The 25174-nt window shown below is 40.5% G+C and overlaps 1 protein-coding gene across 1 annotated transcript in view; it reads right to left on the reverse strand.

Moving 5' to 3' along the window:
* The window catches only part of CRISPLD1 (cysteine rich secretory protein LCCL domain containing 1), a 51421-nt gene extending 28092 nt beyond the window's left edge, over positions 1-23329 (reverse strand). The window contains exons 1-2 of the mRNA XM_065902699.1: positions 22984-23329; positions 21721-22040 (exon numbers count right to left, since the gene is read on the reverse strand). Coding sequence (XP_065758771.1) covers positions 21721-21978 — 258 coding nt within the window. The 5' untranslated portion in view covers positions 21979-22040; positions 22984-23329. The remainder of the gene's footprint in view (positions 1-21720; positions 22041-22983) is intronic.
* Between the last annotated feature and the right edge of the window lie 1845 nt (positions 23330-25174).

Below are 25174 nucleotides of genomic sequence, written 5' to 3' on the forward strand. Positions count from 1 at the left end.
GGGCACTCAAAGTGGGTGCACCAGGATAACCCTGAGGGATGGGATGGGGAGGGAGGTGGGAGGGGGGTTCAGGATGGGGGACACATGTACACCTGTGACTGATTCATGTCAGTGTATGGCAAAAACTACCACAAAACTGTGAAGTAATTAGCCTCCAATTAAAATAAATAAATTAATTTTTAAAAAAAGGATGAGTGGTAGGGATGGAGATGACAGACGTCTCTTTACCCACAAAGATACTGATGAGCACTTCCTGGTGAATATATCATGATAATTAGTCTACCAAAGGAAATATTCTAAATGACACTGAAGCTGTAAATAGTTTATTTCATATATTGGATTGGCCAAAAAGTTTCTTCAGGTTTTTCCATAAGATGTTACAGAAAAATCCGAACAAACTTTTTGGCTAACTTAATAGTTTAGATTCACCAATTAAAAAAACATTATGCGTAAACAAAGAAATTTTAATAGGAAATTAACCAGGATGATCTGTCACCTTTAAATGCACACAGAAATAATCTACTGACTGGAAACTCTCACGTAATTTAGTAACTGTTTAATGTCATTCTAAGCAGGGAGAACTACGACTGCAAGATTTTCTACCATTCTAGAAAACCCCATCTAAGTGGCTGAATCTATGATAAGTCTTTTTGAAGATATGCTGAGACATGAGAAGACATAAGTCTTTTTGAAGACATTCTTGCCTGGAAAATCCATGGACAGAGGAGCCTGGTGGGCTATAGTCCATTGGGTCACAAAGAGTCGGACACAACTGAGCACACACGCTGGGAAAAATAGCTTTAAATAGTTAAGATAAACATTTACTCAAAAAGATTTTTAAATAGCAAGCAATGTTGTAATTTTCTATTCAAAAGAGTATCTAAATAATCAGAAATAATGTTTTAGCTCATTATAATTTTTGGCAAAATTGATACGGTTTTACTGGGTTTTCAAGCTAAATGCAAAAAAAAAAAATGGTCCTTGACTATCTTACTGTTAGGTGTCTTAATTAAATGGCAACTAACACTAGTCCATGGCACAATACACAGTTTGAAAGTACTGACTTTTAAAATATGCACTGTTGTCTGACAAAGTAACATCATCAAAGCACAATAGTGTTTGAAAATGCAGTTATGCTGGACATCTAGATCTTGGCTGAAAGCTCTGGTCTTACATTCCTACTGAAAACTATAAATTACAATAAGACTATTTAAAAATATATATAAGCACCTGCAATAAAATTTGAAAATGAATTCCACGAACATCTGTCTTTTTTAGATGTATATATCTGCATACAGAAAACTACCCTCTTACCTCTTACCCTACCTCAGTTCTGGATTAGGAAATGGCAACCCACTCCAGCATTATTGCCTGAAGTATCCATGGACAGAGCAGCCTGGCAGGCTATAGTTCACAGGGTCTAAGAGTTGGACAAATGACTGAGCACACATGCATGCACACACACACCTCAGTTCTGAGCAGTTACCGGCTGTCAGAAGTAATGATACCATTCGAGCTTCCAATATATTGAAAATAACTGTGAGTACTGAAAACCTTTCCCTAGTGCTAAGTCTTCTAGTCACATGCAAACGAGGTCATTAGTGATGAGTTCCTGTCCATTTCTTATACAGACAGAGATAAAACTAAGCTTGCACTTGTTCCGATTACTCAAACTAAGGTTAAAATTAAAATACATGATACACCCTGGAAGAGTCTTCTTCCCATTTAAATTATCTGTTTTCAAATGTATCTGATTATGTCAAGTTTGGCTTCTGTTTCCTTGTCTGCGACATTAGTTAGCTGCAGTTTAAAAGGTAGTTAAGTCGCTCATTCGTGTCCGACTCTGTGGGACCCCGTGGACTGTAGCCCGCCAGGCTCCTCCGTCCATGGGATTCTCCAGGCAAGAATACTGGAGTGGGGTGCCAGTTCCTTCTCCAGGGGATCTTCCCGACCCAGGGATCGAACCCAGGTCTCCCGCATTGCAGGCAGACACTTTAACCAGCTGCAGTAAGGCTCTTCAATTTCTTTTAGCTTTAAAATTATATTATTTTGTATTTACAGCCTCTTCTAGAGTGTCCCGTATGGTTTGTAGAATCCCGTAAAATCTTTCAAATATAAAATAGTATTTCTGATGATAATAGAAGCTATTTCGTAACTAAGAAGCAAAAGTTGATTTGTGACTTTCAAAACCACAAAGCCAAAGTGTTAGTTGCTGTCAGGTCTGACTCTTTGTGACCCCATAGACTGTAGACCACCAGGCTCCACTGTCCCTGGGACTCTGCAAGCAAGAATACTATAGTCGGTTGCCATGCCCTTCTCCAGGGAATCTTCCCAACCCAGGGATCAAACATGGGTCTCCTGCATTGTAGGCAGATTCTCTACCATGCTACCATGTAAGCCTCCAGGGAAGCCTAATTATGATTTTAGAGAACTGTTTCTGAATCATAGCTATTGGATAAAAGTTTTAATACTGTGCCAAACAGAAAAATACAACTGAAAACCTTCAATAAAACCTCCCAGTAAAACGTCTACATAGCTGAGTAAGACAAGAAGTTATTCTCATAAACAGTTAACACCAGGTAACTCTTCTTCAGCTTAGTCCTGAAAACCCAATGATACATCTTGAAAGTAAGGCACAGACTTCCACATGTAATTTTTCTACACAGCTAAAAGGATGTTCAGGATTTTCTAGCCAGCTCATGAATGTACAACCTGTTGAAGAAAATAAAAAACATATAGAGTTATCTCTTTCTAAACACTACCTTTAAAAGATAATTCTTATCCTGGCCTTTCTGGAAAAACAGGTTTATAAATATCCATCATATGTCAAAACATAAATCCCTCTCAAACCACTGTTGTGTTGTCTATTTACATCGGAAAGTGCAATTCCCAAATCTGATGGAATAAGCTGTCAATGTGATCTGCTCAATAGCAATTAACTGGAGCTCTAGGAAAGAACTTGTTTTTCAATGGAAGTAACACATTTGACAGTTCACAATGCTTCAGTTTCAAATTCCAAAAATAATGCCTCATCATAAAATCTTAGCCACCTTCTTTTCTCCCAGATGGTGGTATTACCAGAACTACAAGAAGAGCCAGGCATCAAGGAGATTAATCAATCATTCAATCTATGCTAAAAGAGCCTATGAGGTTTTTGTGACAAAGTCCTCTGGTACAAAAAGCCCTGGAAAACAGTACATTCCTTACAACTCGGAAATTACCTCAGGTGTTATAACTCCTGTGCTTCACCTGCTTTGAAAAGACTTTGTAGTCACAGGGGAAATGAATGAGGTTCAGATTTCAAAGGGAACACCTGTGTTTCTGGACAGAGCGGCTTTGCCAGGTACTGAGAAAATAGCAGCATCACCCCAGGGCAAGGCACATATGAGGGTCTCCTGGAAATGACAAGAGATGTGAGGCAGATGTGGCAGTGTTTTACCTAAAATCTACTTCAAAACAAAGCCTTGGAAGTCTTAGCAAAGGAGTGACTTAATGATTGAAGAAACTGCCTCTTCAGTTTACTAAAATTAAAATAATTTTTGGAATGAAAATTTCATGTGTGGATGAACTCACAAGATCATTTTAGTTACACCCACTGTTTTGATATTATACAGACAGATTGAACGCATGATGTAAGGCAGATTGTCCTTGTGACGCCACAGAGCTGTGAAATCAACAAAATCCTTACCTTTCTCCAGAATGTCTGCTCATTTGCATCTCATCTCCCTGCCTAGGCCCTCCCAAATCTGGCTATAAGTTACTTACCTACCTCACTTACAACCCATCCCTTCTCAACCTGAGCTGACTCTACTGCTAACTCTACTGTAACATTAAAATGCCTGCACATCATCGGGAGATCTTGTTAAAATTCAGATTCTAACTCAGTAGGTCAGAAGAGAAATTCAAGTTATGACATTTCTAACAGAAGCATACACTGAATAACCATACATCAAGCAGCAAGATTCTAGTACCTGTCCGTTCATATTTCTCGGCCACTGAATCCATCAGAAATTTTTCCCTACGAGACTATTCTTTCTTTCCTCCCCTCCTTGGTTACTGAAACTTAATCCTTTCACCAAAGTCCTGTTAACAGTCTCTCTCCTCTTGGAAGTCATTTCAACCGCAATACATATTCTATTTATCTCACCCTTCTCTGAATCGTCTTATTAAAGACCAACAATCACTATGCATTCTCCAACATCTCCTTCTACTTTGGATTTTAATTCTCAAAGCATAATTTTAAATCAAAAACTGTCTCATACTTTTCTGTGTTTTCCATGTCACCTAATATAAAACTTGGGATACAATATATTGCCAATAAGTACTCATCGATTTTCTCAGCCTCAGCTGGCCTGGCCTCAGCAATAACTTGGATCACAAATACAGGAACCTAAATACCCTGCATCAAACATACTAGTGTGCTATAAAATCAGGTGAAGGTGTATTCACGATGCTGCTGTTATTAGCTAAGTCGTGTCTTAGCTATTAGCTAAGTCTTTTTGCAATCCCTTGTACTGTAGCCCTCTAGGCTCCTCTGTCATGGGATTTCCCAGGCAAGAAATGGAGTGGACTTCCATTTTCTTCTCCAGGGCATCTTCCCACTCAGCGATCAAACTCGTCTCTTCTGCATTGGCAGATGGATTCTTTATTACTGAACCACCAGGGAAGCCCAACTCATGACGTACCTAGGCTAGGCTAAAGATAAATTTTTGAATAGTTGAACATGAATTATTTTTGTAAAGGCCATATCTTTTTAATGACTTTGTGATAAATTCAAGGCTATAATGTTTTCATTGTTTTTGTTGCCATTTAGGAGAGAAGTTGTTAATCTTTAAGACTTTTTAAGAGACCTCAGTATTTAAGGAAATCCTTTAGTAATTGAGAAAGTACAATACCATCTATCAGTTCTCTAAGTCTTGATCTATTAATATTCCAAAATCACTGCAGATGATGACTGTAGCCATGAAATTAAAAGACACTTGCTCCTTGGAAGAAAAGTTATGACCAACCTAGACAACATATTAAAACTAACAGCATTTCCTTATTGAAACAGAGTTAATCAAATCCTTTTTCATTCCACCCATTTTAGAATCACTGCTGAAAATCTTGTCATCTTTTTACTTTTTTATTCATTCCATTTTTCCCCTTCCAATTAACATAAATGGAGCTTAGAGTATGTGTCAGCCTCTCAGCTGAGGAAATGCAAAAACTACTAAAGCACAGTTCCTTCCCACAAAGGAAGGTAAGGCAAGAGAAAGAGACAAGGCTGTAGATAAGAGAGGCAGAGACAGGTATGAAATGCTGTAGAAGCCAAGGAACTGGGGTTAGAGTGTACCTAACTTTGGACAGGGGGGTTTAGACAAAAAAGCAGATTAGTCTTTGGGTAAGTCTTGAAGGAAGAGGAGAAATTCACTGGAGAGAATACAAGATACACATAAGTCACTCGCACCTGCAAAAGCAACAGCTTGGCAAGATGCCTACAGCCTAAAAAGCCCAAGGTATGCGGAATAACGATGCAGATGCTTTTATGAAAGAGCACTGCTTTTCATTTGTTTAGATGTATTCACTGCATTCACCGAACTCAAGTAACAAAACTCTTCTCTCAGCCTTTTCTTTCTAGACAGGAGTTCTGAAGTTCTTACTTCATCTTCATTCAAAAGCCTCCCCTGCCTCACCTCTTTCTTTTTTGGCTTTAGTTTCCTGTCTCTGGACAACACCTGATCTCACTATAGGTTTTAGTGAGCCCATCAGTCAATCATTCAATATTTCAGATTTGTATTTACCATGTCTTGAACAAACACAAGATACAGTTTTATATTTTATTCCTAGCACCTTTATTGGATTGTCTCCTGTTTAGATAAGGTTACCTGAACTGTTTGAATTGCAAAAGCAACACAAAGCGGAGAGTTATAAAAAATAACTCCTATGCTCATTCTTGGGTCTTATCAAATAGCTCATTATCTGATCTAGCTGACCTTCTCTCCACCCCCACCCCTACCCCCACCCCTCACCTCTGTTCTTGCTCACTTCTGAATTCTACTTACTTCCTTCTCATTCATGAGGCTTTTTGAGTTTATCCTGTCATTGACTGCACTTCTGTTTTCACTATCCCACAGAACTGTGCCATTAACTAATTTTGAGATTCCATTTTCCACTACTCCTCCAAGTAGATGGATTTAAACAGTGAGTCTTGGGAAATCTTACTGTTTAAGCTTCTCTTATCATTTTGGTTTCTAAACACTTCGTGAAAGGGAGTGATTTCTATTTTCCTACACTAATAATTAAGAGTTGCTACCTTAGAAGAAGGAAAAGGTGAATGTGAGAGTGAGGTGGAAAGGGACCTGGATCCTAGAGTCAATTTTTAATGTCTTTTTTTAGACCTCAAACTTCCTCTGGACAGTCTCAAGCTTTCTACTCAGAGCTCCATTCCCAGTGGCTGTGGGACTGCCACAGTGGCTGCCACATCACCTGGGAGTTTGTTAGCAATGCAGAATATTGGGGGCCACCCATACCTCCTGAATCATAATCTACATGCTAACAAGATTCCCAGGGAATTCATATGCACAATAAAGCTTGAGTGACACTGGACTAAAGCACCCTGATTTCTATTCCCCAAATCACACCTAGCTGCTTTTTCATGAAAAACATTTTTGCTACCCTTAATTTTCTGGTGATTGACTTCAAAATTTTCTTTGATTAAACACTTAAAACATAAAACCTATCTAGCCTATTAAATAATGTCCATGTTCATATTTTGCCTTTGTGGTTGATGAGCTTCTAATAAAGAAAATCTGTTGCCTTTTTCGTAATAAGCTATTAAGAAAAAGTGAACTTAGTTAACTTAATTGCATTTTATTGATTCTGTTAATCAGTTAAAAGAAAAAGAGAAAAGAAAAAGTAAGATTTATTGGCTTATAGTTCTCAGTTCTTATATTAAACTCACCAGTTTAATAATCCACTAATCCAAGTCACATATCTGGGTCATTCCCATAATTTATATTTTGGAGTTCCCATACAATTAGTTGTATTTAACCTCCAGCCTGCAATTTGAACCTCAAACGCATTATGTGGTCTGTATCTGCACTTGATTTGTATTACAGAATATCTGAACACTTTAAAAATCAACCCCTTTCTCCCACCCTGGCTAACATGACTTTAACCTCATTCACATCTCCAGGAGCTGCCCAGTCAAATGTCCTCAGAGGTCAAGCAGCTGTCACCACGTGAAGTGGCTGTAAAGAGTGGTGTGACCTATGGCAAACCAGAGAAATTGTTACTTTAAATCTTCCTGCTTTTTGGAAATACTTGACTACTACATATGATAGGAATACATACTGTAGTAAACTTCCCTATCAGGTTTTGTAACTTAAAGCATGGTGAAACAAATGAACACAAAGTACCTCAAAACATCTCATGCATCTGACTCCACAGAGATCTTTATGTAATAACCCCCAGAATACCTTTTCATAATATCCCATCCTTACACCGCTCCATTCCTGCCCTCTCAATCTCGGCTGACAATCTTGCTCCATACTTCACTGGGGAAAACAGAATCATTCATATGAAAATTCTTTTTCCACTAAATATGTACCTACAGCCTCAGCCCTTCCTGTCAGAAGAAAAAAACTGACTCTGCAGTTATATTTTCTCCCTCCCATGTCAATGCTTTTACAATTTGTGCATTTCCATCAACTTCCAAGCACACTCTTCAAAAAACAAAACCAAAAACATTGCCATATACCCATGCAGTGCTAGCTGATTCCATTTCTCAAATCGTTCTCAGCTTTCTTTGCATATTTCTCCTTTCTGCTCAGCCTCTACATATTGCTGGGCCATGGCTCCATTTAAAGCATTCAACCTTCATCCATAAAAATCTTCTTGGACGAAAAAAAAAAAATCTTCTTGGATGGTTCTATTCAGTCAGTTAAGATGGTTCTTAACAGCATCTATACATCATTTCCACACTATTATCTCAAGTCCCACTTCTCCACTGACCATTAAATTCAGCTGAGAATGACAAGGCAATGCAAAATAAGCTTTGCCTAAAGGAAACCTTCTCTTGTTTCTCTTCCTGTCTCAGTAAATGCTTCAATTATCCATCAATATGCTTAAGTAAGCATATTGGGCTTCCCTGATAGTTCAGTTGGTAAAGAATCCGCCTGCAATGCAGGAGACCCCGGTTCGATTCCTTGGTTGGGAAGATCCGTGGAGAAGGGAATAGGCTGCCCACGCTAGCATTCTTGGGCTTCCCTTGTGGCTCAGCTGGTAAAGAATCCACCTGCAATGCAGGAGACCTGGGTTCCATCCCTGGGTTGGGAAGATCACCTGGAGAAGGGAAAGGCTACCCACTCCAGAATTCTGGCCTAGAGAATTCCATGGACTATATAGTCCATGGGGTCACAAAGAGTTGGACATGACTGAGCAACTTTCACTTTCTTTAAAAAGTCCTCCTTATCTTTCACCCTTCATATTTACCAAAAAACCATCAGCAATGCTATCTAAACAGACCTGAAACCAGCCACCTCTCTCCATCTTCACCACTGTCACCCTGGTCCCAGCCATCATCGTCTCTCATTAGAATATATATAGGTAGTGGCTTCCTACCTGTCTCTCTGTGCTTTCACTGTGAATCCTCCTGCAACCCATCCCCAAGGCAAAGAGTAATTGTATAAAACTGGAAATAAGACCAAAGGTCAGTCCCTTGCCAGGATTTTCCAATGGCTTGTAATTTCCCTCGACATAAAATCCAAACTTATCTCCACCAATATGGCCAAAGAGGAATTCTGGCCCCTGCTTATATGTCTACTATATTTTCTAACACTTTTTTCATTATTGAATAAAATTCAGCCATCCTAGCCTTCTTTGTGGTCCCTGAAGACTCCCACCTCATTTCTGACTTAAAGACCTCTTACCTGATATTCCTGCTGCCTAAATTTCTATAGCTTTGTTTAGTTGACTCATTATTCTCATTTGGCTCTCAGCTCAAAAGTCATTAATTTAGAGAGGTCTTTTCCAACTACTCAGTATGGTAAAACTCCACCTCTATCATGCATGCATGCTAAGTCACTTCAGTCATGTCTGATTCCATGTGACCTTACAGACTACAGCCTGTCAGGCTCCTCTATCCATGTGATTCTCCAGGCAAGAATACTAGAGTGTGTTGCTATGTCCTCCTCCAAGGGAGCTTCCCGAAGAAGACATAGGAAGAACCTATGTCTTCTTATGTCCCCTGCATTGACAGGTGGGTTCTTTACCACTAGCGCCACCTCGGAAGCCCCCATGTCTGTCACACTCCATCATCTCACTTTGCTTATTTTCATTAACTTGTTGAACTTCTTATACACGAATGTATTCCTTAGCATCAAAAACAGTGCCTGGTACAAAAATGCTAAATCGGTATTTGTTGAATCAAATTCTTTGTAAATCACAAATTTATCAATTAGAATAAAATATCAATTAGAATAAAAAATTGTTTTAATCAATTACAAATGCCTTTCTGTACCTTCTCGAAATTATGAAAGCAACAGACATTCAGGAAAATAAAGAAAGGGTTACTTAAGCATACTTACTGTTATACCTTCACCAGACAATTCATTATCAATTGAATTTTCAAATTTTCTTCCAATGAACTAAATATTCTATGTAACATATGCATATATTGTGTTCATGGGGTTCTCAAAAAGAGTCAGATACCACTTAGCGACTTAACAACAACAATGTATATATTATATATATATTATACATGACAACATACAAAACTATAAAATGCTAATTTTATAAACTTAAATTCAATTAGTAAAAATCATTAAAAAGATGAGAATTTAAGTTTTAAATCTTGTAAAAATGTCTTGGTTATATAAATTCCCAAGATAAGTAAGTGAGAGAACACAGCTGAACAAAAAGCAAAGAATGTTCTTGAACTAAATGTCATTCTTAATTGTGGTTATAAATGATTATAAATGACCATGTTGCTTTTAATGAAGGCACCCGGTAAAGGTAACTAAGAAACAATTAGGCAAAGAAACTGCATTTCCCTAAGGACTGCAATTATAAATTTCAGATATGTTCCCAAACTGACTTTTCTCTTCTAAAACTAAGTTGAAAACTTTGGATTAGAAAAGAGTTAAGGCTGCAGATATCACCTGGCCCAGAGGAGATAGTTCATGTTTGATGAATGAGTGGGTGAACAAGCTTGATCATTTCTCCCATCCATTCTTCCCTGAACCATCCTTGGACTACTACGATGATACCCAAACTGTTTTATGAGACCTCCGGTATAGCCTCCAAATTTCAGGATCCTCATTTTATTTGATCTTTATAAGGAACATTTCACAGAGTTGATCATCCTTTCTTCATTTGACCTCAGGACATCTTACTTCCCTGGCTTTTTTTCCCAATTCTCAACTCCATCTGCTGTTCCTCCTCTCCTTCCCTAACTCTACACTGTTAAGTATGTCCAGGGCTCACTTTGTGAATATCTCTTCCTTCTACAGTGGCTCAGACGGTAAAGAAACCGCCTGCAGTGCGGGAGACCTGGGTTTGATTCCTGGGTTGGGAAGATTCCCTGGAGGAGCGCATGGCAACCCACTCCAGTATTCTTGCCTAGAGAATCCCATGGACAGAGGGGCCTGGTAAGTTGCAATTCATGGGGTTGCAAAAAGTCAGACACGACTGAGCAACCAAGCCCAGTTTCCCTCTATACTCATTCCCCTGATGATTTCATCTCTCCTGGGGCTTTAACATCATCTAAATCCTGATGAATCCTTACTTTATGGTCCAGATTAGACCACATATATCGAATTGCACACATGAAAAATCCACTTGAATATTTAAGAAAAAATCTTAAGTTTAATTTATCCAAAATTGAGCTCCAGCTATCTCTACCAAAAGCTGGTCAAGCCACATTCTTCCATATCTTAAAAAATGGTAACTCCAATATTTCCCAGTTCCTCAGGCAAAATCTTTACAGCTACACCGAGCATCCAAAATATGTCTATGTTACCTCCAAGATGGAATCAAATCCCAGTGACATACCCCACAATGGTGCAACGGGGGTTTAATGAACAGGAGCTACATCACTGCCCTTTCTGCTACAGTTCTCACTTCCTCTTGCTTTTAGCAGGAATGGGAGAGTAGTGTGGAGGTGAGGGCAGACCATGTGGAAAAACAGCAAGTATCAGTACCCTAGGAAGTTAGGAGACAAAGTTTGCTTCTATCTCTTCTCCGCTCTTGGAACTGGGTGGGTGAAATGGCAATGGGTAACCTGCGGATTTCCAGAATCTCTGTAACCATTCCAGAAGTCAGGACAAGTTGAAATTTCCCCATTGATTTTTTTTTTCTTTCCTTTTTTTCCCCACTGATATTCAAACCAGGATGGAAAGTACCACCAGTGTTCAAAAAACTGCAGTCAGGGCTCGGATGGATTTCGACATTGCACTAGATGTGGGAACTTGGCTGCCTGGTTGCCCAAGCCAATTGCCTGAGTCTTGCAGCAAGGCTTCCTTGAATTTATCAAAGCTGATGTCATGACTACAAATGAGATTTAGTGTGGATTCACACTATACCACTTCTCATCACCTTCAAGGCTGCCATCCCATTCCTAGCCACCATCAGCTGCTGGACTGGTTACTGCAGCAGCCTGGAATCCCTGCCCATACTACGGCCCTACCTCCCACCACATAAAGTCTATTCTCGACAAATTCAAATTGACTCTGAGTGAGTATAAGTATTAATAAGATCATGATACTCCTCTGCTCAAATGACTTCTTGTCACTTGGACTCAGAGGGAGTCTCTACAATGACTACAGTGACGTGTGTCTGTTCTCCTCAGTGAAAGCTGGACCTCATTTTCTACACGACTTTCACACTCGTTGTGTCACACGGGCCACTTGCTGAGTTGGGAGAGTTAGGGTTTTTACACCTGTTCTAGGCAAGTTAGATTGTTTGTTGTATTTACAGCTGGGCCCTCAATGGTACTGGGCATTTGGTAAACTAATAGTTGTCGAATGAAGGAATAAACAACAGTAACAATTTCAAAATTTTGTGACACTTTTCTGGCTCCGGGTAGTCCACTCTCCTGTGAAACTGCTTCTCATGCCTTGCCTTTCTAAGATCCTAGATCTGCTTTCATTTAATGAGGGATCTTTAATCTCCCAGAATCACAGGGTAGCTAACAAATTCAAGCAACTGAGCTGTACTGTCACTCTCTTCCTACAGGTATTGCCATCTACAAGTGCAACTTTCAAAAAGAAAATTACATTAATATGAAGTGTCAATGCTAAAAAAAAAAAAAAAAAAAAATACTATGTATCCAAATTAAGGTTTTAAAAACTTTTCAATTCTGTAGACAAATTAACTTTTAAAAAAAGCTTTACTATATCTAAATAATATTAGTGAAGTAAAATAAAAACTGTTTAACAAAATTAAATGTTTAAGAAAATTAAATAAATCAAGAAGAAAGAAACTTTAAATACCTTAAATAAGAGTAACAACCTTTCAGTCAAGATATTTCATGAACTTTTAAGTGCATATAGGTTACACTGCATACCCTTAAAAGATGCAAATATTTAACTTTGAAAACTTCCAGGCAAGTGTGAGTACACAGAAAAATAATCATTTTAGGAATCAAGAGTTGAAATAAAACCTTACTTGCAGTGAATGCTGGCCACTTTTAGCAAGGTAAGAAATCTGTCAACATTAAGCTCTGGGTAAATGAGTTATGAGGCCATCTATTTATTAACTGCATTTTTTCTGGGTACTGTATCAGTTCATTTCAGTTGCTCAGTTGTGTCTGACTCTTTGCAACGCCATGGACTGCAGCACATCAGGCTTCCCATCACCAACTCCCAGAGCTTGCTCAAATTCACGTCTGTCAAGTCGGTGATGCCATCCAACCATCTCATCCTTTGTTGTCCCCTTCTTCTCCTGCCTTCAATCTTTCCCAGAATCAGGGTATTATAAGGATAATACAATATCCATATATTATTTTGTTCAGTGACAATGATATATGTCATTGGTGGCAGATAATATCAGAAAATGTAAATTTATAAGAGTTGCTTTGTCAGAGCAACTCACAAGCTAAAATTAACTTTTTTTAGGCTTGGACTCAGGGCTACAGCTAGTCAGAAATAGGGTAGGGCCCAGACTAACATCACCCTGGGTTGGGGGCTACATCATCCCTTGACCAGTTTCTGCAGTTATCTGCTGTACAGAAGAAAAATCTGCACAGAAGAAAAATCACTTCATTTCCAGTGTTAAGCATGGCCATATAAAGAGTTTAAGTGATAAAATGGTACTAAGCCATTGTTTGTACCAAAACATGTACCATGCACTCCGAGTATGACTGGCTGTTGGCTTGGAGCCTCTGGTTGCCCAGTGGAAGGACAGGTAGCTAGATGTATTTTGTTCTACATTTGGGAAAATGCTGTGAAAACTTCTGTCCCGAGTCTTATCACATGTGAAGCAACAGCAAGGAGGTACAGCCATCAACCCTCCCAGCACAGTGTCTGTCAGCTGTTCTGCGACTGACATGGACATAGTTATAATAGTGGGAAATAGCTTGTATAATTGGCATCGTGAGACACGGCTCCATCTTTGGGTCAGGAAGATTTCCTGGAGAAGGAAATAGCAACCCAGTCCAGTATTCTTGCCTGGAGAATCCTCATGAACAGAAGAGCTTGGCGGGCTACAGTCCACGGGGTTGCAGAGTCGGACATGACTGAGCATGTACAAAGGCAAATGACACACATAAAATTTCTAGGGAATATGTCCAATTGTTGCTAAAGGACATTCTAGACTTAGATACATTTTCTATCACAGTGAGCTATTCTGGATTTTAGCCAATCTATAATTTAAGAGACTTATTAAAGACTTGTTACAAGAGATAAATATGCATTAATTTATTATTTAAATTCCAGAGCATCTGAACATCTTAACCACTGTTCAGCAACTCCATATTATAGGACAATTTTTAGTACACCATGAATATTTTTAAAAATAGAAAAAATAATTCTGAATTATTTGACTTATTTCTTCATCTCTGATATTTCCAAGTTATATCTGGTGTTGATGATATCCTACTTATAGAATATTTTAATTCCTCTTTCTTTGTCCTTTATATTTATCTCATATAATTTTATCTATTTTCCATCCATGGCTTTATCAACACATTTACTGAACATTCAACAGTATTCAATCAACAAATATTAATATTTACTGAGTACATCTATGCATCAGACACACATTTATAAAGGTAAGTACATCCTTATCCTTCCAGGAAATTCAGTCTTGAAAGGAAAACGGACATGTATATATTTAATTGCAACAGAACTTCAATACTATAAACAGATTTAAATAAAATACTTTGGCTTCCCAGGTGGCTCTAGAGGTAAAGAACCCACCTGCTAACACAGGAGACGTATAGATGTGGGTTTGATCCCTGGGTCGGGAAGATCCCCTGGAGGAGGGCATGGCAACCCACTCCAGTATTCTTGCTTGGAGAATCCCATGGACAGAGGAGCCTGGCGGGCTACAGTCCATGGGGTCACAGAGCCGGACACGACTGAGTAATTAAGCACAGCACACGCACAGCAAGAAAGACCCAGCACAGCCAAATGAATTTTAAATAAATAAAAAAGAAAGAACAGTGTATAGTTCAATGTGAACACAGATTCAATTATATGCCAGGGAGTTGAGCTTTCAAACTGTGGTGCTGGAGAAGACTCTTGAGGGTCCCCTGGACAGCAAGGAGATTAAAATAGTCAATCCTAAAGGAAATCAACCCTGAAAGTTCATTGGAAGGACTGATGCTGAAGCTGAAGCTCCAATACTTTGGCCACCTGACGCAAAGAGCCAAATCATTGAAAAAGACCCTGATGCCAGGAAAGATTGAGGGCAGGAGGAAAAGGGGACGACATAGGATGCAATGGTTGGATGGCATCACGGACTCAATGGACATTAATTTAAACAACAACAACAACAAAGGGAGTTGAGGGCTATGGGGCTTATTGAACTAGACCTGCCGCCTTTTGTAAGTTCTTCAAGATGGGCTTTAACTTGTGAGCAGCCAGAAGTTAACAGAAGCTTTGGACAGTTGAGTAAGCACCAGAGATTTGTTTGAGGGAAAAGATAGATTGTGTAGCAGTGAGGAAGGTAGACTAAAGTAGAAATAAAGTAAGACTAGATGGTATAATCTTCCGCAGGGGCAGCTGTGATGCCCGTCTCAGGGAGACAAAGAACACAGGTTTTGATGAAATAAGAGATAGATTCAAACATTTCTAAGAGAGAATCTAAGACTCTGGCAAGTAACTGTGTATTTATATGTGTGTGTACATATTACATGGAGGTGGACAGAGGGAATGAGAGCAAGGCAAGAGTTGAGGATATCCCTAACGATCTGTTTTTGTTTGGACAGGACTTAGCAGATGTCTGTGACATTCACTGAGAAAGAAGCCAGGGAGGGAAGGACGACCATGGGCAAGAGTGGAACAAAAGCAGCTCATTTTCTTTTTAGACATCTTAGACTTGAAGTAGTACTACTTGAAGCAATGTTACAATATTACTTTAAGATTCAAGAGATGACCCAGTGGACAGTAGGAAACATGAAAACAGTGCTCAAAGAAGACTATCGGATGGAGTGTCACCACGGAGTCATCAATAGACAGATAGTATTTAAAGTCAAAGGAATAGATATAATTCCCCAGGAAGGGAGAAGACCAAAAGTAAAACCATGGGGGCCAAAAGTAAAGTTTGAAGAGATGAGCAAGACCCTTGGAAAAGACCCTGATGCTGGAAATGATTGAAAGCAAAAGGAGAGGAGGGTGGCAGAGAATGAGATGCTTAGATAGCATCACCGACTTAACAGACATGAACTTCAGCAAACTCCAGAAAATAGAGGAAGATAGGGAAGCATCTTGTGCTGCAGTCCATAGGGTCACAAAAAGTCAGACATGACTTAGCAACAGAACAACAACAACAACAACATGATGAAGAAATAACCAAAAAATAAAAATAAAAGAACCAAGTGATGGGGCTGCTGCTGCTGCTGAGTCGCTTCAGTCGTGTCCGATTCTGTGCGACCCCATAGACGGCAGCCCACCAGGCTCCCCCGTCCCTGGGATTCTCCAGGCAAGAATACTGGGGTGGGTTGCCATTTCCTTCTCCAATGCGTGAAAGTGAAGTCGCTCAGTTGTGTCCTACACTTAGTGACCCCATGGACTGCAGCCCACCAGGCTCCTCCGTCCATGGGATTTTCCAGGCAAGAGTACTGGAGTGGGGTGCCATTGCCTTCTCCGAGCGATAGGGCTAATACCCACAAAAAGGAAAGGCTTGAAGGAAAATAACAGTATGCTCAACAGGATCAAATCTCTTATCTCACTGCAGCCCGTGGGCTATATATTCCGAAACCTATATACATAGGAATATATAGTCCATGGGCTGGTATAGAATTGGTATCCCTATACCAAGTCTACCAATGACAAAAACAATACCAAAAAAAAATCGTTGCTGTCAGACTTCATATGCCAGTAAGCAGCAGAGACAACACAGGTCTAAAGGCACTGTTTCTTCCTCAAATATCCACTGCCTCTTCAGTAACAGCTGACCTAAAAGCTTCAGTTTTTCAATGTATCCTGAATTAAACACTGGTAATCTCTCTGCTCAGGTTACTGGTTTCTATAATTAAAAATGCATTTCTCCTCTCCCTGATTCTACCACAGGGCTTTGCTTTCATCAACCTACCCTGCTTCTGGTTTCCCAGAAAAACAGTCAGCCACTCCACTTTGTTCATTCCTCTTTTTTTTTTAAACTTCATTAGAATACAGTCAATTAACAATGTTGTTATAGTTTCAGTGGACAGCACAGAGACTCAGCCAGACATATACATGTATCCATTTTTCCCCAAGTTCCCCTCCCATCCTGGCTGCCACATAAACTGAGTATATAGTGCTACATAGTAAGTCCTTGTGTATTATTCATTTTAAATACAGCAGAGGGTACATGTGATCCCAAACTCCCTAGGTACCCCTCCCCACCATCCTTCCCCACTGGCAACCAGTAAGTTCATTCTCTAGGTCTCTGAGTGTGTTTCTGTTTTGTAAATAAGTTACTCTGTATCATAGCTTTTTAGATTCAGCAAGTTGGTTCCTCTTCCAGCTGAGACATGCCCTTCACTCTTGGCCACAGTTTGTGGTCCTGACCATCTGCCAGAAACAACATAAACGTCATCTTCCCCATTGATTAACTCTCCTGTAGGAATATTCCAGTACCCTGTGATCCCCTGGCATCAATCATACATGTGAACAAAGAATTTCATGTTCCTGCCTACTTGAAAATTTTCAGATGTGTCTATTCTTTCTTCTCAATCAGCCTATAAGCTCTTCCAGCGAAGATGTGACCTTTTGGAGGTCATTTTTAACCCTATTAATTAATGAGCCTTAGAGTGGGGGTAGGGTTGTAATGTTAATGAACATGGATGTGGCTTGGCTGCAGTAGGTTCAAACACAAAAAACAGACTAAAATAAGCACCAAATGTACATAAGGTAACTGGCTATTCAAACTTTTAATGCAGTATAACAGAGTATAGGACTTCTGTAGTAGCTCAGATGGTAGAGAATCTGCCTGCCATGCAGGAGACCCGGGGTCCATCCCTGCATCAGGAAAATCTCCTGGAGAAGGGAAGTGTAAGTGGCCAAAAGCAGTGGCACTTATCACATGGTACTGCAGATTCTATAGGAAGTGGCTCTTTAGCCTTTCATTTTATCAAAATACACTTTATGTTGTTGTTGTTGTTTTAATATTTATTTGGTTGCAGCATGTAGAATCTTTAATTGAGTCATGTGGGATCTAGTTCCTTGATCAAAGATTGAATCCAGGCTCCCTGCATTGGAAGCATGAAGTCCTAGACACTGGACTATCAGGGAAGTCCCCTGAAAGAATTTTTTTTAATCTTCTTATTTTTTATTGGGATATCCCTGATAGCTCAGTTGGTAAAGAATCCACCAGCAATGTGGGAGACCTGGGTTCTACTCCTGGGTTGGGAAGATCCCCTGGAGAAGGGAAAGGCTACCCATTCCAATATGCTGGCCTGGAGAATTCGATGGACTGTATAGTCCATGGGGTCGCAAAGAGCCAGACACGACTGAGCGACTGTCACTGCACTTCATAGCCAATTAACAATATTGTGATAGCTTCAAGTGAACAGTGAAGGGACTCAGTGATACACGTACATGTATCCATTCTCCCTTAAAAATACACTTCAGTCAACTATTTGAACCAATTTTCTTTCCATGGGTCGATCAACATCTGTACTTACATTATTATTATATAAAATATAAATCAACAGTGTTTCAAATAAAGCAGTATTGTTCTTTTAGACTTCCCCTTCTATGTGTATTCTAGAAAATGTGTTCCTGTGTTACCGTTGGGAAATAAACTCCTCTGCAGCCCAGTTATTAGCCAAGACATAGTTCTAGTGTTCATAGTATCTAAGGGCAACGCAACATAAACCTTGGCTGGTTTCTGAATCTACATTTCAAGGATAGAACGAAAGCAATGAAATTGAAATGAAATGCATATAAACATTCTAGACCAGACATCATACAATAGGCACTTATTTTCTTTGGAAGTCAGACATAGAAAACGAATCACAGAACTGTTCTTTCATTATTTCCATATTACTTAAAACACACACAAATATTTTCAGATTTCTTTTTGGGGTTTGAACTCCCAAGTTCTTCCTTATTTTGAATAAAATGCAACTGAGTACCTATCAACATGGAATAAGCATAGGGTGGACTACTTGGAAAAACTCCATAATTAACTGGCTCTTTCTGTTTGAAAGCTCACAGATGAAGAAGTCAGAGAATTCTGCACTTTGAACAAACATTTTAAAATAGAAAATGGGAGACATTACTGATGTCATATCATGCATGGCACAGAATTTTGAAAAGAGCAAACAAATTTCAGATGGGCTATTTAAATGGTATTAAGGAAACCTGGTGGCTCAGATGGTAAAGCGTCTGCCCTGCAATGCGGGAGATGCAGGCTCGATCCCTGGGTTGGGAAGATCCCCTGGAGAAGGAAATGGCAACCCACTTCAGTATTCTTGCCTGGAGAATCCCATGGACGGAGGACCCTGATAGGCTACAGTCCATGGGGTCGCAAAGAGAAGGACATGACTGAGCGACTTCACTTCCATGGAAACATAGTATTGGTTTTATGTCTTAGTAATACTTACCAGGACCTTGTAACTGCAATATGGTTGATAATAAGCTAAACTTTACACAGGTCATCTCATTTCTTACATAACCTCACAACACCCCTCTGAGGTGAGCTTGTCTGTTAGACACGAGGAAACTAAAGTAGAGGGCCATTTATGATTTGCCCAAAGTCACACAGTGGGTGGGTGTGTGCATGCATGCTCAGCCGCTTCAGTCGTGTCCGACTGTGTAACCCTATGGACAATAGCCCGCCAGGCTCCTCCATCCATGGGATTCTCCAGGCAAGAACACTGGAGTGGGTTGCCATGTCCGTCTCCAGGGGATCTTCCCAACCCAGGGATCAAACCCTTCTCTCTTATTTCTTCTACTTTTGGGGGAGGGTCCTTTTCTCCTAGAGCCTCTTGGGAAGCCAGAAGTGTATCAGTGCCAGAATTTAAACCCCTACAGCCTGATGGTTGGGACCAATTCCTTATCTCTGATGACTTCTCTTGCATGCTGCCTACTTTCTTTAAGGTAAAATATTTTTCTAGTAAAAGTTAAAATAATATAAGGAAATATTTTATAATATATAATGTGAACTTAGAATTTCCATGTTTCATCAAAGTTACCAAAATAGAGAATACCTATCCAAACTAATGTAAGTGGGAAAAAAAAAAGGAAAAACTAGAATATATTAAAATTAACAGGACCCTGCAATGTGTCCAAAGGAGAAATGTTAGCATCAATGTTCATTAAGTTTGCTGTCATCAATGAAAATTATCGGTCTTTGCTATTATTGTGAAAATAACTTAGTCGTGTCTCTTTGTGACCCCATGGGACTGTATAGTCCATGGGATTCTCCAAGCCAGAATACTGGAGTGTGTAGCCTTTCCCTTCTCCAGGGGATCTTCCCAACCCAGGGATCGAACCCAGGTCTCCTGCGTTGCAGGCAGATTCTTTAACAGCTGAGCCACGTGGAAGCTTTGCTAGTACATTCCTAATTCATGCAAGCAGTAAGATTTTTGAACATTTTTCTATATATTTAGGGTATGACGTATCCTAATATTAATGAGTTACAGTTTTGAAAAAGTAATATTTAATAGTCTTTAAGAAAGTAATTTTGTTTCTCAAACTTGCTAATTTACTCTCAGAATTCATATAAGGTTATTAAGAATATCACGTATTTTTATTGAATCCTTTACCCAAACGTATTTTCACACTTCGAAGTTCACAAATAAATTCAGAGGGTAAAAAGTTATTGCCAAAGTATTCCTTAACATAAAGCAACCACAGAAAAGTACACTTTACAACATGTCATTTACATACTGCTAAGAAACAATGGCCCATTAGAAACTATATATATATATATAAAAGTATACATATACTTTATAACCATGTGTGCATGCCCAGTCACATCTGACTCTCTGTGACCCCATGGACTGTAGCTCCACCAGGCTCCTCTGTCCATGGGATTTTCCAGGCAAGAATACTGGGGTGGGTTACCATTTCCTCAGCCAGGGGATCTTCCTGACCCAGGGATCAAACCTGCAACTCTGTGTTTCCTACATTAGCAGGTGGATTCTTTACCATTGCGCCACCTGGGAGACCCTATACCTACCTATCTATAATGTATCTACATACACATGTGTGTGTGTGTGTGTGTGTGTGTGTGTGTGTATGCACACATCAGTCATCTGGAAACTGTCTTCAAATTATTCATCCTTGGTTTTTTCAGGTCCACCATTCATATGAAGATTCCATCAATTAGGAATTGGGAAACAATTTTTCTACTAAGTCATTTAAAAGCAAATACATCAACTGTACAGCATTTTCGGGACAGGAATCTTTCTCCTAAGAGCAGAATTTAAAGTACTTAGTTGGAACATTAGATCTGAAGGTATTTCATTTTACTCTGAAATTTATAGAGCTCTTAAAATGAAAGGAACACTAATAAAAGAATATGTAGAAGAAGATATAGGACGGGGAATTCCCTGGCGGTCCAGTGGTTAGAACTCCAAGCTTTTTCTTGTCCAGGGCCTAGGTTTAATCCCTGGTCAGGGAGCCAAGATCCCACAAGCCTTGTGGTAGTGTCAAAAAAAAAAAACAACAAAAGAATAAACAGGACTACACCACTGCTTGTGTGTAGTAACAAGATTGGAAAATTGCAAAGATGGATTTTAATCAAAGATGGATAAAAAAAAAAAGTGGTGCCAAAGAACTTGACTCAATACTCCGTAATGACCTATATGGGAAAGAAATCTAAAAAAGAACAGCTACATATATAACTGATTCACTCTCCTATACAGCAGAAACTAACAACATTGTAAAGCAACCACACTCCAATAAAACTTTAAAAAATGAAAAAAAAATGCAGAAGAAAATACTCTTGAAGAAAATCTTTTTTAAAAGCTTCATACAGGACAAATGGTCAAAGATTAAATATCAGCAGGATGAATTTTAACCACGGAAGCTAAAAGCATCATTAAACATTTCTATGTACATACCATTTGAAAAATATTCTTACCATATACTCCATATTAGAAGCTGTAGGATACACCTGACTTCGCAACTTATTATGAAGGTCCAAGATACTCTGCATGTCATTGTCTGTGATGGCCCTTTTCCCTCTTTGCTTGGCTATCCACCACACACCATCCTCATCCATGTACTTTTCCAAAAGTTTTTCCAATAAAGTGGCATTAGGAACCACCATGGCTGGAATCGCTCGGGCCATGAGGAGCACTGTGGTTACCCTGAACCACTCCCGCACGGTACACTTCATAATGAATGCTCTCAGGATTTCCCCGGGAAAATCTCCAACACCGGCTCTTCCACTCCTTTTGGCTATAAGGACATGTAGTGCAATTAGGGTGAAAATCCCGGCACACATTAATTTTCTAACAACAAAAATAATACAACAGTCACAAAGGGATGGAGCCAGTTTGATTTGCTTACTTAATTCCAGCAAACGGAATAAATTTTGAAATAAATTTTCTCCAATCCATTTTTACTCTAGAGGACTTTTCACAGTGCATCTTTCCCACAGAACAGAAAACTGTATTTTCCAAGATAATGTACATGATGTCAAAAACAAATGGCAAAAGCAACCCAGAAGAGTTAAATAAAGTTTGAAAGCGATTTCTGAATTACAAATCTTTAAATGGCTTTTTGTGGCACACAGCCTGCAAAGGGTCCTAGAATGTTTTATCCTAGAATGTTTTATCAGGCAATCCAGAGATCCATGTTTCTCTCTCTGTTTCAAGGTATTTTATCTCAGTGCCCCATCTCTGGTTCAAACATTCAGAATGTCAACAAAATTATGAAATCGAGAGTGAATGTTTTAAAGAAGTACAAAATTTTACGCATACAAATCTCCGTGGAGACTTCTAAAGGGACCAGTGAATTAATGCAAGTGAACAGTTAAGGTCACTGGGGGAAGTATCTTCGCATACAGGCACAGGTCAAGAAGAAAAAAAAATCATTATTTCCTAGAAAGTGTGTGCCTAACCTGTGGCCCGCACCCGATGAAGACAACAGTCCACGGGCGGTTTCGGAGACTCTCCGGCCACACGCCGCAGGCGCACACCGTTCACCCAAACCAAAGGAGGTGAAATTCACAAACACACTGATAAGCAGGAGCGCCCAGAGTTCTCCATCGTGGCTGCTTTCCGAGTACACACCCACCCCTCCGTGATCGACCGTTCTCTGCAAGTGGATTTTTTTTTTTTTTAAGTAGAGTTTAAGAAGAAAAAAGTAGATAGAAGAGGGTGGGAGCTTGACGACTTACCTCTCCAGTGTGAAGTTCCCTAAGATGGATCAGCCGAACCAGACGGCCGGCCTCCCCAGCCGCCTGCAGCCTGCACAGAGACGGCCCGGTTCGGGCAGGACCCGGGCGCCGCACGTCCTCCGGCGCTGCCTGCAGGGGGATTGCTATCCTCGGCCTCGGCGGCTCCCCTCGGACCTGGAAGCCGGAGCTGGGAAAGGCGCGGCGAAGTTGGGAGGCCGAGGCTGGGGTGGAACGGCAGCGGCCTGGTTAGCTCTGCAGGGTGGGCGCCCGAGCGTCTCGGAGCAGAAGCTGCAGGAGCGAGAGGGGCGGGGACTCGGGTCAGGCTGGGCGGCGGAGGCTGCAGGCGACCCCGCGCTCCCGCTGGGTGCAGCCGCCGTGCGCAGAGCCAGGCGCAGAGCGCTTCCGCCGCTCCCCCGAGCGCCCGGGCATTTATTGCGGTCCCCGCGCGCGCGCACGTGACGTGAGCGCCCCTGCTCGCCCACCCCCACCTCTGCCCAGCCCTGGACGCGTGCCCGCGGCGGGAGCGAGGAGAGGCTGCCCGGCTTCTCCCCACCCGCTTCACCATCCCCGCTCCCCGCCCCCCGGCCCAGCGCCGCCGGGACGCCTGGCGTTTGGGGCGGTAGCTTGGGCTTCAGGAACCAGAGAGTGGGAGGTCTGGACCCGGTGAGAGGCCGTATGCAAGGAGGATCAATCTCCCATCGCCCCCTCGCAGTTCCCCCAACTTTCCGAGAGCCTTCTCCTAGTTCCTTCCAGATTCGATGCTAAACAAGGAGCTGTCCCAGAGAGCGCGCGTAGCGGGTGGAGTGAGGTTAACACTTTGGAAACTGGGAAAGGTAACTGGGACAGGGGAGCGTAGGCTAGGGGAACAGAAGTCTTGTCCTTTTTTCTCCAGGGAATCACTTCCATTACCTAGACCGGTTGTCTAGAATTAGAAACTTGTTCTTTTTTGCTGCGTTAGAACATTGATGATGATGAACAAATGGGACAAGGATTTCATACAGTGATGGATGATCTGTGACTCAGGGTTGCCTGACAGCTGAGAGCCCCACTTCATCCTTAAAATATGTTGCATTCGCTTTGTAAGGTGACCGCAGCACTTTTCTTTTTCTTTCTAATGATGTAAACATTTATGGAGTTGATACAAAGAGTAGCCTCAATTTATCAGAGCTACCTTGACAGGAATTCAATACCCAAACCTAGAAGTGATAGTGAAATGAGAGTCACTCTCCTAGATGTTCATGCTAAAATTCGAAGTAGGAAAATTACTAATTTTAAGTTCATAAAGGCTCACCATAATTAATGTGGTGCTACTTCTACAGGCACATTTTTTATTAAGCAATTATTTAATTTATTTACCTTTACTTCCCTCTGTGGGCTTTCCTCGTGGCTCAGATGGTGAAGAATCTTCCTGTCATTCCGGAGACCCAGGTTAAATCCCTGGGTTGGGAAGATCCCCTAGAGAATGAAATGGCAACCTACTCCAGTATTCTTGCGTGGAGAATTCCAAGGACAGAGGAGCCTGGTGGACTACAGCCTATGGGGTCGCAAAGAGTAGGACATGAACTGAGCATCTTCACTCCTGCATTGTGGGCAGAGTCTTTACCACCTGAGCCACCAGGGAAGCTACTGTCTATCGCATTTAATCAAATAAAGTAAAACTCTGAAAGTAATTCCAAAATCCCACCACCCAAATACTTTATCAAACCAAAAAAAAATTCACATCTATGCCTCTGATGAACATGAGACCTTGCTTCCTCTCAAATATAGAAAAGAAACAAAAGGGAAATGTGGCCTAGCAGAAGAACCCAGAAGGTGAAAAGTGTTGATGCACATAACCAGTTTCATAGAAGGTGTCATTTTTAGCAACTTGTTACATTTGCACTTTTCAAATATTTATAACTTTTTGCATTGGTTTTCCCTCTTGGAAACTGATGAAAGACCCCAAAGTATATGATACAGGAATTTTCATTTGTCATATCAGATGAAGAACACTTTTATATACTGCAATTTTAATGTGCTGGAAATTATGCGTCTATGTGTGCCCAGTTGCTCAATAGTGTTCGACTCTTTTGCAACCCCATGGACTGCAGCCCACCAGGCTCCTCTCTCCATTGAATTTTCCAGGCAAGAATACTGAAACAGGTTGCCATTTCCTGCTCCAGGGGATCTTCCCTACACAGGGATCAAACCT

This window comes from Muntiacus reevesi, chromosome 12, assembly GCF_963930625.1.
Source record: "Muntiacus reevesi chromosome 12, mMunRee1.1, whole genome shotgun sequence".
In the NCBI taxonomy this organism is placed as follows: domain Eukaryota; kingdom Metazoa; phylum Chordata; class Mammalia; order Artiodactyla; family Cervidae; genus Muntiacus; species Muntiacus reevesi.